At 35.2% G+C, this 16,574-nt stretch overlaps 1 protein-coding gene across 2 annotated transcripts; it reads right to left on the reverse strand.

Annotated features, from left to right (window-relative positions):
* Window positions 1-297: 297 nt before the first annotated feature.
* LOC141591246 (putative transcription factor bHLH041) lies at window positions 298-7,134 on the reverse strand. 2 transcript variants are annotated; one of them, XM_074411600.1, is made up of 9 exons: window positions 7,029-7,134; window positions 6,267-6,454; window positions 5,933-6,070; window positions 5,742-5,847; window positions 5,627-5,641; window positions 5,482-5,544; window positions 4,500-5,198; window positions 3,428-3,823; window positions 298-512 (listed from the first exon to the last, which is right to left on the reverse strand). In XM_074411600.1, the coding sequence occupies exons 2-9, from the start codon at window positions 6,377-6,379 to the stop codon at window positions 435-437; spliced, it is 1,608 nt and encodes a 535-aa protein (XP_074267701.1). In that variant the 5' UTR covers window positions 6,380-6,454; window positions 7,029-7,134; the 3' UTR covers window positions 298-434. The 2 variants fall into 2 exon arrangements, with proteins under 2 accessions (XP_074267701.1, XP_074267702.1); XM_074411601.1 differs by lacking the exon at window positions 7,029-7,134 and having other exon boundaries at window positions 6,267-6,907.
* Between the last annotated feature and the right edge of the window lie 9,440 nt (window positions 7,135-16,574).

A 16,574-nucleotide genomic window follows, 5' to 3' on the forward strand; every position in this document is an offset into this window, starting at 1 on the left:
CCTTATATAAAATCGATTTTTAAAGTAAGAATTCGGTTTCATGTTATGAAAAGGAGAGAAGAAGAGGGTACCACATAGAAAGTATGAAACTTTTATCATTGAGGAAAAATAAAAAGTTTCATAATTAATGATTTGTATTGATGTGTTAATAAAAAAATTTAATATGAAACTTTAACCATTGCTATTGTCCTGATGATCCTGGAAATCATTAAAGAAGGGAGACACAATTTCCAAAATAGGCCCAGAACAAATGGAACTATAACCTAGATTCTAGAAGTAAAAAACAACTTTGCTTGAAAAAAATCTATGTTTCTCTAGAAAAAATTACATCAAATGATTGAAAATAACCAAATTGATAATTTGAAACGCAACATACAATGTATATTAGTTAAGGTCAAAAAAGCATAATGACTATAATTAGTGGTTAGCCTTAGTCAATTTTGTGGGTGGCCCAAATCCATAAGGACTCTTTGGGCTGCTTCCTTGAAGTTGGTCTCGTCCCATTCATTCCCCTACAAACATTAAAAAACTAATTAGCAAACTTGTCATTATATCCATTCAACATTTCTGAATTCTGATTAGATTTTTCTTAATTAATTTGAAATTTGCAATTAATTTATGAGTAAGCTTCATTTAAAACGATTTTACCATAAAATATTATACTTCTTCATTCCAGTTATTTGTTTACCTATTTTATTTTGGCCCCCTCCTTATTTTTTGGTCTTTGTGCAAAAACAAAAGGTATACAAATGACTGAAATGGGAGCAGTATCATATACTCCGTAATTAAGAAATTAGTGCCTTTATTAGGGAAAAGTGGTGGTTCATGAAAATTGATTTAGTGGAATTATTTAGATAAAATATCACTTAATTTTACAATAACATTTATGTAAAACTGTTTTATATAAAAATATTGTTAAATTATAATAAGTCGCCTTCTTCAAAGAATTTGTGTATGTTCATTCACAAATGTAAAACTCAGATGCATAATTACTAAATTAGCTAGTACTATAATATCTATACATGTCCATGAGCTAATAAAGCTAACTCATGTTGACGTGAGAAAATCACACATCATCCTACTATTTTTATTCAACATCTCTAATTGCATGGAAGAATGAGGATGCTTCCTACGAGGTGACAACTACCACTTAATTTATATCTAGATTTTTTTCATTTTGAAGATGAATATTATACTCCGTATATGTTTATTTAATATGCCTAGATTGAGTTGGTAAGATACGATGTAAGTTATAGAGTATTTGGTTTAAAGACTCGTTGATATTTGAGCAATTTGGAATGTGAGAATTCATGGTTGAGTCGATCATAGTTTGTTGTCTAGGTAAAATTGATCGTTAACATGATACACACGTGATTTACAGACTATCATATATATTTGGACATTTATTTAGTGGATACTAGTAAAATGATCGCAACTTCAGTACATACATTCATCTCTAAAAATGATCGACATGGTAGTAATTGGTTAGTTTCGGGTCTCATTTCCTTTCCATTTTAAATGCATTACCATAAAATTAAACCATCTACAATGTTTTTTTTTTCTAAACAAGAGCATTTTATAAGTTCACGGGGTTCGAACCAAATTAGTTGGTAATGAGGGATGTAGTTCCTTAATTTATAAATAGATCACTCTTTTAATTTCTATTTCTCTAATGTGAGACGGTTACATGTGACAGAACTTATTTCTTTACGGACTACAATCACCGATCAACTTATAAGCACATTTTATCCTTAAATCTCTCGTTCATATAGTAATTTGTACACCATCTAAGCAAACTAACTAAACTAGCTTAAGACTAAGTCAATTCTTCCATGCATGCATGCATGGTCCTGATTCAGACCATCTAAACACAAAACAAGAATTAATCCATTCATGTGGCACAAGGACCAATATAAGAACCCGGACTTCAATTCAGACCGACTATTATTATAAAAAGAAAGGGTGTTCATACTAAAATCGAGAATGTATGGTAGAAGAAGCTAAGCAAGACTAGAAGATTTTAACTCTTTATATATTGTCAACTTGATGCATGCAAGTTGCAATAATGTAAAATAACATACGTTCTATTAATATTTCATACTAGTTCAAACTAAAATTTAAGCATATCCATGCAGACTTAGGGTTACATGCAAATCTACGTTGGTGTATTTTGCCAATAATACAATATTTTATTTTTGATGTTCCATAATTGGCCGATTCAAACCTAGAAGAATTCTGATGATGATTCATGTTAGGCGATCCCAACCTATGTTGAGACTAAGGCGTTGTTGTTGTTGTTGTTGTTGTTGTTGTTGTTGTTGTTGTTGTTGTTGTTGTTGTTGTTGTAATGGATTTAGTTTCTTTCAAGAACTAGTATGTCCATGCAAATTAAGTTCTAAATTATACTCTTCTCATCAAAATAAAATAAACTGATAAACTATAAATTGCTAAATCTTTCGTGAAAGTAGTGATTAAACCTCTTTACTTTAATGAATTGTGAAATTGAACCCCTTAATTAGTTTTAATTGGAGTAATTGACCTCCTTGCCTTTTCCAAAATGTGAATCGAACCCTTTTATTTTTCCCGGCCAATATATCACCGGAATTTCATTTTCTTAAAGTAAGGGGGTTTATATAAATGACAATTCATCAAAGTAAGGGGGTTTAATCACTAGTTTCAAAGTGAAGGAGTTCCAACTTTTTTTTTAAAACAAAATACGATGATAAAAATGCGAATAATTATTGTTGGTACCATTTATATGTAATAAGTAATTAGTAATACGAGTATACTAAAGATAAAAATAAAAACTGTATATACCATGCATGTATTGCATGAGGTCTAAACTCGAAACTAGTTAAAATTAAACGAATGAACTCTCAAACATGTATAGTAGTGAAGTATGGAGTTTATTTTTGTCATCGTCTTGAAATATCAGACTTTTATTATGGAATTAAATGTTACTCCATTATACGGAGGAAGTGTTTTGGTTTTTAGGTTATTACAATTTTACTTGTCATTTAGACCAATAGCTCCGTCCCAGATCCGACATTTACCCAATACACCCCATATTTGCTTACTATCTATCTATCTAAGGAGTATAATCTAACTTTGCCACACAAAAAAATCTATCTTTGCCTTAGATTCAGTAAATGTACACTTTCTGCATAACAATATTTTTAAGTTGTATAAAGACTAGATAAAATTTCGCCACTAATTTTAATCATTAATTTTTCCATTTCAGTCATTTGTTTTTGTTTTTGTTTTTATTCGTCATAACGAATAGTTTAATCAAAGGTAAATAAACGAAATAAATTTACGATCCCACCACGCATTTAATGAAAACGAACAAATTATAAAATAAAATAAAATAAAATAAAAACATGCAAGTGTACGTTCATTAGCAACATTAACATACGTAGTTACGTACCTCAATTCTGAGCCTAAAAGTGACCAAATCCGTAGAAATATGATCTGCTACAACTCTTTGTTGAAGTGTTTGAGCTTCCATGGATACCACACTTGTTTCATTACTTTGCTTTATAAATTCTAATAACCTCATAACCAAATCCGGCATTGAAGAATAACCCCTCAATCGCACTCGCAAGTCTACTAATCTCTCCCTTGACGTCGATTCAGAAACCGGAATAATTTGGACAGATAGTTCATCATTTGTGGATTCAACTTCTTGAATGGTTGTAGCAGCTTCTTGCTTTATTTTGAGTTGTGTTTCTAAGACTTGGTTTCTTTTGCTAAGCTCTGAGAGTTGGGTTTTCAGTGAGCTCATATACTCCTTTGTTGCTTTTAGTACCGAGGCTTTGTCTTTCTGTATGTATATATAATTCATGAGAAATGACATATTTTCACTCAACCAAAATTTCTTAGGTTTTTATTAGAGATTATTATTTCTGTAAAGGGATTCACATTGGCAATTTTTATTCTGTTCGGTTTAAATTCAGGTCAGATCAATAATATTACTATTCAATAACCTCATAAACTAGACGTTTAACTATCTACTACAAAAATACTAGTACCATTGATTCATATAATCATATCGTGGAGATGTCAACTAGCTTAATTGGTAAAGTGATGAGAGGTTGTGCTCATGACCTGAGTTCAAATCTCGTTAGCACCAAAATCGCCCTTGTGACTCTCTCAATGCTTTATGATTTCATCTTAATTGAAATCTCATCGATCATAATCTTACATGATGAAATAATTTTTTTGTATTAAATAAAGTTTATGTGTGAGAGAGAACCACACTCCTAATACTCCCTCCGTCCTGTTCAATAGTTTACATTTTGCTTTATTTTCCCCTCACAACATAATAAAGCAAATATAAACTATTCACTAGAACAGAGGGAATACGAGTTATATATGATCTACTTTTGTCCATTTTTGTTTTACAAGATTATTTATTCCACAATGATAACACATTGATGAATACAATGTACAAAGAACGTGGCAAGAAATTAAAATCTTGAAGGCTTTGATGAACGTACCTTAGTGCCTTGAGGAAGCAAGGATCTCAAAGCTTGAAAGCTATCATTGATTTTCTCTCTTCTCCTCCTCTCCGAGATCATATGGTGCAATTGAGTACTTGTAGGTCGATTTCCATGTACCGATGAATGCTCTTGTATTCTCCTATAATTAATCCCTTTATAATACAAAATAATTCGTTTAAACGAGGTTTGGCTTCTCAAATCACACCTCATTTGGCTAATCCCTAAACCTTGATGATGATGGTAGCTCTTAAAGGCACTTGGCCTTTGTCTAACTTGGCTTCCACAATTGGAAACCCTACTTTGCTGGACACTATTTGTTGATGATGACGACAAGATTGCAAGGTATGCCCTTGTTAAGGCGGCATTAGTGGTCTCTAGAGTTGGGAAAGGAATGTCTAGGAGTTGGTTTAGTTCCGGCATTGTTGTGATTGTTTGTGCTTTTGTCATTGTTGTTGTTGTTGTCGATTCTTGTATTACAGGACGAGCTTCTTGTAGATATGGAGTCGTAATACTTGGTAAGGTGTAGAATAGTTGGGAGTACTCAGGGCTATTAGTAATTGATTGTGGAGAGGAGGAGGATGAAGGCCTACTAATACTTTGGTCTATCAATCTCGACATTTCCATGCCTAATTGATGAGAGCTTTGGAGTCTTGTAAAATCTTGTGAGCATATGTTTTGCATCTTCATCTCCATGTTCTTCAAGTACAAATCAACAAAAAACATGACTTAGTGTAGCTCAATTTGATTCAAAATTTGAAAACGATATCAACTAGTTTAGCTAGTAGTAGATCGAGTGATATTCATTAATCTATCATGCTTAGGGTTTAATATGGCCCTTTTGCCTCCTTTGCACCAAATACAACAAACACCATTTGAGTATTATTTTGGTGTGTAAGGGATCATATATGATTAGCAATCTCAAACCTGACTTTACCAGCTAAACTAACTATATACGCAGATGTAGTACTGTAGTACGTACCTCTGGAATGTATGACATGCCTAGTTCAATCTCCCCTCTGTCACATCCTAAGAATACTGCCATCTATATATACCAAAATCAGCAACAAAATCAGCATTAAATAATAATGAACTAAAGTAAACATCTCAGTTTTATAGATACACACCTTTATCCCTGCTTCCTGTCAACAAACACATACAAAAGCAACATTAGTTAGCATTCTTAATACTTTGTTAAGGAAGATTAAAAACTCATAAATTGAGGCTAGAAATGATGCTTACCAAGTAGAAATGACGCTGTACTTCGATCGATGCGAGCCCTTGTAGATCTAACTCCTGCAACTCCAAATAGGGTTTTCGGTTCTTGAATGCAAGTCCTGGAACAAGGCTGCATGATTTTGTAGTAGTTAACACCCAAAAATTGTTAATTATTCATGAAATATATCGAAACGATGTAAATTTAATATATTAACCTTTGATCTCCAACAATGAATAGAGCTTGTTTATAATCTTCAAACAGTTTTCTAGCAAGTGTTGTTCCTGATGAAGAACTGGCTAATACTTGGATTGTTTCTCCTTCTTGAAAATGCCCTTCTTCACAATACATTAAACTGCAAAAACCCCAATTATAAATGTTAAATTATTGTTGGATAATAAAAACACCGATCTTGGGACTCCAACAATCAGTATTAGAGAATAAAACTGATCCCGAGTTTTTGGTTGGAGTTCCAAGATCGGTTTTCTCTAACAAGTATTAATAAATAAATAAATAAATAAATAAATAAATAAATAAATGTGTATAATTACTTGATATCAGGTGAGTAGGACCAAAGGCAAATGTAAGAGCAACCAAAGGAGTGCATTAGGTTAAGGAGGTAGCTAACTCGGTCTCCGTTACTGAGGCGAAAAACCGAGTCCATTCGACGATATTCCTTACGTTCCGATCAAAGGTTGCATCTTTATTAATTAGATGCAAATGTTGAACAACAGATCACCTAATTAAGAAAAATTAAGGAAGATAATGTCATCAAATAAAGTACGTAGTTACTGTATTAAGCTACATACGTGTGCATCCTTTGAGGGTTTCTTTGTTTGGAGAAGATTCATAGGAAGATGACATTCCTTGAATTTTCTACTAGTCGAAAAAAGGAAATTGGACTAAGAATATTGAATTTAATAAAATGGACTACTCACCAAATCTAGAGCATATATCGTCTCATTAGTGATTTGAGAGAGTGTTTTATGTCTGGGATAAAGGTGTCTTGAAAGCTATATCATCAAGGGGAGAATATAGTATTTTTTACTATTTGATATTTTAAAATTGTGTGTAAATGAGGCACTTGGGATTTGTTATGTATAGGTAGGTGATTTGAAAAGTATAAGATTGTAAAGATACAATATTATATCAGGTTATCGAGATTGTGACTGATATTGAGATTGTAACGATGACTGAGATTTAATATTGAGATTGTAACTCTGATTTGAAAAGTAGAAATTTTTATGAATAGTATGGAAGACTATAAAGGGTGTTTCGATTCGATATTTAATAATAAAAGTCAATCAACATACCCTAATAAAAGCGTATGCTGCTTTTTCATCGAAAGCTCAGCCTTTAACGTCTCAGCATCTTCCTCGCGAACTTATATATGTGTTACGATCGTATTGGTGTAGTAGTTAAAAAGATACTATAATTTTTACTATTGGATTTAAAGGATTTGTTGGAAAATATGAGACTTTTATATAGGAGAAGAGAAGTAAGGCAGCCATAAGAAGAGTAGTAAGATGGTGTTCGAAAAGTAAGTGGTCAAAGTCTGCGCCTGAGAAGAATTTGAAAATGGGTCAAGGTAGGAAGGCAACACATCGTTTTCTCTACATGTTGGCATTGTTTTTTCACTACTTACTCCCTTTTTTTTTTGTGTACACTATAATTTGTATATCCGCAAATTCTTGTTTCAGATAGCCACTTTTTGTTGAAGCTTCAGACGAGTATATATGACTATTTTATGCTAAATGTAATCACAATGGTACAGTCAATGTTATCATTTATGATAATTTGTTTTTCAATAGTGGTAACATTTAACTGTAAAATAATTATAAAATTCCGCCGTATTGCTTAATACCAAAATGACCCGTCTGAAGTAAGACCAACTGTTTCTATATTATGTTCTTTCATTACTTGTGGTTTACTTATCTTCAATCCACTATGTTTTTTTGGTGTGGACACAAATTAATGTTTGTTGATGTGGGTTATTAGTTTATTACTAGTATTTGTATGATCAACAAAATGATATGACAAAATAATGTAGTACTACTTTTATTTATGATGATAGTACTTTCTCTTTATCAACGAATTGCCTGTATGTTTCATTTTAGTTTATGCTCGTTAAAACTTTTGTGTTGATTTAATTGGTTTTATATTAGGATTATTTCATGGGAATAATCCGTCTTATAGGTGCCCTGCAAATAACATTCCATCATATCAGTAATTCCAATTAAATCCATCTTATCTCCCTTTCTTCCCATAACACTCTCGGAAGACGGACAACCTGAAGAACTTGTCACCCTTGTAAATGAAACTAACAACTACAAGTAGACTGTTTTGAGGCAGGCAACACCAAACTCCAACCACCGTCAACCACCACCCACCATCATAGTCGACGGCCGCCGGAGACCTGACCCACACCTCAAACACGACTCCCCTACATCAACACTGTCACCTTTCAGTCTTTCACCACCAATTGAAACAACCGTCTCGATGTCGGAATCGAACTATCCTGACAGTCCGCAACCCCATCATTCACACTCACCTTCTGCTGTCGAACTCCAATAACCGTGCATCACCCATCTAACGACCTTTCACTACATATATTCCTAACCATCCCCCTCCGTAATTCTTTACACATCTCAAGTTGCCACTATCCACATCCTTCCTTTCAATTTTTTCATTCCCACGTTCCTTAGACTCACATCATCCCTTGCCCATATTCACTTACTTTTACATTACTCAACACACAATCATACCACTCATCTCTTCTCACAAAACATGCTACATGCCTTAATAAGCCTTACCAATCTTCCTTTTCTTTTCCACTACCTATCACAACCGCATATACTCATGTCCTCCCCACCGAACTCATACTCACCACAGATGCCACTCCTTACATCATAAGATTGGGTAACTTACGCATCAAGACCGACACACATGTAAAGCAATGCATAAGGAAGCAAAAGAACACCTTTGAATTAAACATATTACGCAACGAAGTCAAAAGATAAGCATATGACCCAAAACAGGGGTCACTAGATTTAGTACAGGCCACTCGATCGAGTGAATGACTTACTCGATCGAGTAGGTGAAGGTCAGAAGCACGTAAAACAAATTATCAGGGCTACTCGATCGAGTAACAAGAGGTGCACTCGATCGAGTAAGGGCCACTCGATCGAGTACCCTACGCATTTCTCAGCACTGTCCAATTTTCGTAAAACGGTCATAACTTACTCGTTTCTTGGTCGTTTTGGGCGTGTGACCTATCGTTAGAATCGTAAAAGAACAAGCTATCACCTCCAATTGGAATCACATCAAAATCATTTATGAATCTCAAGTTATAACAGTTTAAAGACAACTTTGCTGTAATCAGACGACATAACTATTTGATTTTTACTTCCAAACAACTTAAACAACAACCAAGCAAACAAAACCAATCTAAAACTCATAAAATCAGTATTCCTAATCATATGTTACTATCTTCAAAAGTCAAGCAACAACATTCATCATGCACATAGATTATTTAACTTGTCAATCATGATTTACCCACATGCTTTTATTTTATAACTTTACGTACAACAATAACATAATATACGACATAAAATCCCATATTCACATGTTACTAACATTGCAACATTATAAAATCCACTACCCACATAAACATGTTCCACACATGAATTTCATATTCTTATGCAATTACTTACTTAATCTTTTCCAACCAATTCATCCATTACAACTACACACTTCTTACAACATATACATATGAACAATAGTGGAGAAGTACATAAACTTATCATACAACTTTACGCAAAAAAAATATACGTATACGACACAACATTCCTATTCACATGTTACTATTATGCCACATTATGAATCATCCATCCTGCAACATCATTATTCATCACATATTATCACATATGAACTACTTCCTTTTTCCACCACATCATTCATCATTCTCACATACTTTTCCAACGACTCCAATCAACATTATAAACCAACTATCATTCAACATGCTTTCAACCAACAACATACAAAATCACACCGATTCATGCCACACATCACTATATAGGTACACAATTCACAAAATGAACACATAGCGATCCCGACTCATATCCCATGGTGACCGGTTCAAAATTGTAGGGCGAGTTCGCGACTTTAGGACGTCTCCCAAGTCTTTGCATTAGCTCCTACAACTCCTACCCAGGTTCATTTTAGTTTGACTCCCTATGTTCATTAGGTTCATTGGTTACAGGTTTCAAGATCGTCGCTCTGATACCACTTTGTGACACCCCCATACTCCAAGTGCCTTACCAGGACCACTCAGGTATAGGAACGTCACCATCTCGGTTACCCGAGACAATGATAATCATCAGACAATAAAAAAACATACTTAAATAGTAAAATAATGTTTAAAGTGATTACATGCCAAAACCAAAACTGTTAAAAAGAAATACAAGTTCTCAAAACTATCTACTGTCAAAATACTATCAAGCGTTAGACACAGCGGAAGACTTCTAAAATAGTTCGTGATAACTCAACCCAGCTATCCCATGCGCATCAACCATACCTGCTCAATAACTGCTCACCACCCCCGAACGGATCACCACAGTTTTCAAAACATTTAAACGGGGTTAGTACTGATTACACAAAAACATTAGCCACAATGAAACAGAAACACAAACAGTTCAAGCAGCTCAAATAATCCCCAGTCTCCATCTCCAATCACCACACAACTGACTACACACTAAAGTGTGTAGCCCTGCCAGAGTACCCATCGCAACAAGTACTCCACGCCGCCAGTGGGGGACCGCAGCCGTACCCGCCAAATCCCCGCTCATCTCCATCGAGCGATAAACCCAAGTTCATTAATGTGCACATCCCCTCTGTGACGGGTTCCACAGAGGGCGAATCAAGGGCGTGAAGCCACTCCCGCAAGTGACTCCACTCAGCCAGGGGACGCGCCGAAGATCACGACGATACACAACCAATCAACAATATACAACCAACAACCATCAAAATCAAACCAACAATATAATTAACCAACAATCACAATCACAATCACCACACATTATGTAGCCAATACTGAGTAGGGAAACCCTACCTGGAAAGCAATCACAGAATCAGACGATCTAGCAGCTGTCTCAAAAACTCTCCTCTACGAATCCTCCTCCTATACATACATTCATACAATCATGCAATTACTACTAAGCCAATCAAACACCCAAAACCCCCAAATTACCCAATTAGGGTTTCAACTAAAAACAATGAAACGATATAAAAATTATACAAGAAGCTTACCCTAGACACGACGATCACAACGGTATAAAGAACAAGCCAATCCGACAAACCAAGCCTTGGGATTTGTTAACAATGCGACGGATGCGATGTACGTAACTGTTATTCTTCTCTTTGAAAGATTTTAGGATGTTAAAGGTGATTAAGCAAAGTGACGGAAGCTTTTTATATTAATCACGCATTATTAACAAAACCCGTCAAAACAATCCCGTAAGACACACTTACTCGATCGAGTGCCCCTTACTCGATCGAGTGCCACACGTACTCGATCGAGTGCCACACGTACTCGATGGAGTACCCATCAGGAAGACTACTGTTTTACTTAAAAACATACTTACTCGACAGAGTAAGCCTCACTCGATAGAGTACCCATAGACATAGAAAACCGTAGTATTACACCTAGTTACGCCACTTTACAATAAATCTCTCTCAAAACCTTTAGAGTTAATTTATTTACGCATTATCTTGGACCTAGATTTTGTTCATCCTTGATTTACTACGGTATTTATTCAAATTTCTTTCAATATTCATTATTCATCTTTTATGTCTTTAGTTATGTTTGTTATTAATATTATTGTTGTTAATTCTTCTAGTATGCGTAGCTAAATTTCTTATATAAGGTGAAAGGGAATCTAGGTTGTTAGAAAAGGGGTTAATTAATGAATTGATTGTTAAATTGCTCTTAATTGTTGTTCAATTGTTGTCTTCCATCTACTTAATTAATTAATGAACAGAATTGGTTAATTAATCTTGCGAACTATAGATTTTCACCGACCGGGTTAAGACTTGTATAGGCCGCGACAATTGAATAGACTGACTTAATGATAGCGACCGCATGTTAAATTTAGATGTAAAGGACATAATAGAATCGACCGATCTTGTGGCCTTAAACAATTTAATTGTTCAATCAATGAATTAAATCTCACCCCTAGATGACTACCTAGTGAATCCGATCCCTAGGGTTTTTATTATTATTATTGAATTCGCTTTAATTACTATATTACAATTAGTTTATAGAAATCAATCAAACAACCCTTCAGGAAATGGTTACTTTAAGACGGACTTAAATATCAACAAACTAGAATTATTACCTCGGCTTACTTTAAGACGGACTTAAATATCAGAATAGTTTACAAAGAACTCCTCGGCTTACAAAGAACTTAAATAGTTTACAAAGAACTAGGGCATTATTTTGGATCTAGAAACTTTATTAATTAGGAAAATGACAAAAAAGAATGAAAACCTTAAATCAAGCATTAATAACATCAATTTACGCGTAATTATGTCGTAAATTCCTAATTTAATTTCATTTTGGTAAGTAATTTAGAGCAATAGCAATAGTAGTTCTTAGCATTGGGGTTGTCACCAAGAACTTTATTTCAAAAGTTCTTCTATTGCATTTAAAAGTTGTTCTTGTTTTTAAGAACCAAGTTCTAAAATAAGAACCAAGTTCTAAAGTATTGGAAAATGTACAACCAATAAATATAACTTTGTAAAATGTGAGAAACCATTTTACATTATTTATTTTATGGTTTTTTTTCCATCTAAGAACTTCATATAAAATTCTTCTATTGTGAACAAAAGTTCTTAAAAATTGGGGTTGGTGCATTGTGACATGGCATATGAAGAACTTTATATAAAGTTCTACTATTACTATTGTTGGGTTCCTTATGGTTGATGATGACATGCCCATTTGATTTGTGCTATCTTAGTTTACCTTTTCAGGATATATGATCATATCAAGCGTGGATTAAGAAGTATTGAAGTTGTTAATCATCTCATTGTATTAAGTCTTAGTGTCATCTAATGTACAAGCGAGAAAGTAGAGTATCTTAGAGTAATAGAAACAGATCCAGACATTTATTGCTTTCATTAATAAACAAATTTGCTTGGATTGTTGCCACAATTCGTAAAACTTGAAGTCCCTTTTTTATCTTTCAAAAAGCTTTCACGTGACTCTTATTTTTCAAAGATAAAATTCAGATTTTTATTAAGGAGTTGGTCTTCAATAAAGAGTGGTTTGAATTATTATTATTTTCAAAATGTTTCCTCTTTATGCAAATTCAACCCTTTGGTTCTTTAAGAAAACAAAGAATGCTTTTTGCCATTTTGGTGTTAACTTGTCATCATGTGACTTGTTTTTTCTCTCTTTGTTTTCTGAATTTGCATAAGCTTTTAAGAATATCTTTCAAACACTCTTTCTCTATTCTTGCCTTTGCAAAAGAGCCCTCTTTGGTGCAAGTTTTGGGTGGTTGCAAATGCCCTTCACATGTGTGGTCTTTGACCCTTCAAAACCCTAGCAACCCCTTCACTCACCTCCTCTATATAAACCGTGCCTCTCCTTCATAAAACCTTAAGACTTCTTTCTGAAATTATTTTCAAGTTTGCAAATTTGTTTTTCAAAGCTTTAAACCGTGTGTCATTTGCAAAACCTTTAAAGAGTCTTCAAGTTGTTACAGTCGTGGCTACTGTTACTTTATAATACTAAACTCTCTTGCTTAAGAATTGTTGATCTTGTAAAAGTTGTCCATCTCTATTCTTTGCTAAGAATATGTTAGTGGAAACTTGATCCTATAACATTCTAAGTGTGTTAGTAGAGTTTAGGACGGAGTAGTCTTTAACTCTTGGCAACCGGAGTAGGTTGCGAGTTAGCTTGTCATAAGAACAGAGTAGTTCTTGTACTAGCTTTACAACCGGAGTAGGTTGGTGTCTTTTATTGTAATACTCCGTATTTATAAGTCTTGGGGTACTCTATCGAGTAGCCCTTACTCTGTCGAGTAAGGGTAAGTTGCGAGATAAAATAGTTTCTGACCTGTTGGGTACTCGATCGAGTAGCTGGGGTACTCGATCGAGTAAGGGGGTACTCGATCGAGTACCTTGGGTACTCGATCGAGTGTCCGGTTTTACGGGGAGTTTTCTCGGGTTTTGTTAATTATGCGATTAGGGTATTTAAACATAGTCGTCATTGTTTTAAATCACTTTTACAAAACCTAAAACCCTGTTTAAGAGAGAAAGCAACATTCATCTTCCTAATCGCATCCTTAGCAATTCCGGAGTTCGGACGGTCGAGTTCTTGTGGTTATCCGTATCGTTGAGTTCCACTGCGTCGAGGTAAGCTTTTAATATAATTTTTATAATGTTTTGTTAAGTTTGGTTAAACCCTAATTTAGAGATTGGGGGTTTTGTGTGTAGTTTGTGATGTGTAGCCTCTATGTGTTATATGATAGGAGGAGGGTTCGTAGAAGAGACTTTTGATACAAATTGTTGATCTTTCTCATTTGTTGTGCTTTCCGGGTAGGATTTCCTACTCAGTATTAGTCCCATAATGGGATATTGGTGATGTGTTGTACTTGGTTGTTTGATATGATGATTGTCTTGTGTTTGTGGTGTGATTGCTTGTTGATGGTTCTCGAGATGCGTTCCTCGGCTGAGTGGGGTCACTTGCGGGAGTGACTTCACGCCTAGTTTCGCCCTTCGTGGAACCCGCCACGGAAGGGGATGTGCACATTAATGGACGGGGTTATCGCTCGGTATGATGAGCGGGGCTTAGGTGGGAACAGGCTGCGGTCCCCATCGCGGGTAGTCCAGTGGACGATCAATGATTGAGGTGATTGGAGTTGGTTGGTTGTGTGTGTGTGATTTAAGGCATCTTTTATCTTATTGTTGATATATGTATTGAATTGTGTGATTAATCGACCCGTTTAAATGTTTTAAAAGCTGTGGTGATCCATTCGGGGTGGTGGCGATTATTGAGCGGTGTGATATGACGCGTATGGGATAGCTGGATGAGTCATCACGTGGCGGTTAGAAGTCTTCCGCGTGTCGGACGAAGTCTAGTAGCTTTGATAGTTTAGTCAGACCGTATGAGAACCTTGTAGTTCCTTTTATTAGTTTTGGTTATAACATGTAATCGCTTAATCTATAATTACTTTAAAAGTAATCGTTTCTTCATTGTCTTATGATATTCGATACCTCGGCAACCGAGATGGTAGTATCCTTATACCTAAGTGGTCCTGGTAAGGCACTTGGAGTATGGGGGAGTTACAAAATGGTATCGGAAGCGATTTTGGAACTGTAACAAATGAACATAATGAACGTAGAGAGTCTAATAAAATGAACCTGGTGTATGTGTAATGGGAGCCCTTGATGCTAGATTTTGGGTGAGTAGGCGCCTCACTTCAAAATCTTGGCCCCATGATACTTAAGCCGATCACATGGTATGGGAACGTGGAGTCCGTGTGTAGATGTGCGGCGTGTATGTTAATTGTCTTTGTATATGGTTTGTTGAAAGCATGTTGCATGATAGTTGGTTGACATGTTGGTTGGAATCGTTGGAAAAGTATATGAGAATGATGAATGATATGGTAGAAAAAGAAAGTAGTTCGTATATGATGATGTGTGATGAAGTGGATTTGTAATGTTGTTGTATTAGCAACATGGAAATAGGATTTGTAGTGTATGGGTGTGGTTTGTGTTATGAAAAGTTATGAAAATTTAAAACATGCGGGTAATACATGATTGAAAGTTGAATGTTATATGAGCATATAGATGGTAATGTTTGACTTACGGTAAGTAGTAACATGAAGAATAGAGGTTCAATGATATGTGTTTTATATAACGAATTGGATGAAAAGCATGATGGTTGTTTATAACGTGGCACTTGATAACACGAAGTAGATTATTTTGTTAATTGTATGAGGAGTCGCTTGATTTGAATGCGTAGTTGTAATCATAATGTTGAAATAATAATGAATGCATAGTACGTTAGGGTATGTGAGATAACATTCGGGTAGTATTCACGAGTCTGCATGACTCGATCGAGTGGGGTTGATTCGATCGAGTGGGTACTTGTCGTTATTTTGACCCGAATCGTGTTTTTGGGCACTCGATCAGTACCTCGGGCACTCGATCGAGTATGGGGTCACTCGATCGAGTAAGGCTACTCGGTCGAGTAAGTCGAGAGATCGGAAGGTCTGTTTGGGTTAAGTTGGGGCACTCGATCGAGCATGTTGGGCACTCGATCGAGTAGCCTCAACTCGATCGAGTAGGTTCAGTACTCGATCGAGTGGGGTCTGTGCGGTCATATCGTATTTGGGTCATATGTTTGTCTTTTGACATTCGTTGCATATTACGTTTAATTCAAAGGTGTTGTATTACTTCTTTATGCATTGTTTTACGTATGTGTTGGTCCTGAAGCGTAAGTTACCCAATCTTATGATATAACGAGTGGCACTATGATGAGTATGAGTTCGGTGGGGAGGACATGAGTTATATGTGATTATGATAGATGGTGGAAAAAGAAAAGGAAGATTGGTATAGTTTATTGAGGCATGGCGCACGTTTTGCGAGACGGGATGAGTGATATGATTGTGTGTTGAGTAATGTAAAAATAAGTGAATATAGACAAGGGATGATGTGAGTATAATGAACGTGAGAATGAAAAGATTGAAAGTAAGAATGTGGATAGTGGCAGCTTGAGATGTGTAAAGAGTTAAGGAGGGAAATGGTTAGGAGTCGTGTGGGTTATGGATTTATGTAGTGAAAGTTCGTTTAAA

Source organism: Silene latifolia, chromosome 7 (assembly GCF_048544455.1).
Source record: "Silene latifolia isolate original U9 population chromosome 7, ASM4854445v1, whole genome shotgun sequence".
In the NCBI taxonomy this organism is placed as follows: Eukaryota; Viridiplantae; Streptophyta; class Magnoliopsida; order Caryophyllales; family Caryophyllaceae; genus Silene; species Silene latifolia.

Coding starts and splice junctions, on each gene's coding strand:
- LOC141591246 (XM_074411600.1), bottom strand. CDS start 6,379: ATGGACTCGGTTTTTCGCCTCAGTAACGGAGACCGAGTTAGCTACCTC. Junction 5,199..5,481: donor GCATGTCATACATTCCAGAG/GTACGTACTACA, acceptor TTGTACTTGAAG/AACATGGAGATGAAGATGCA. Junction 3,824..4,499: donor TGCTTCCTCAAGGCACTAAG/GTACGTTCATCA, acceptor ATATACATACAG/AAAGACAAAGCCTCGGTACT.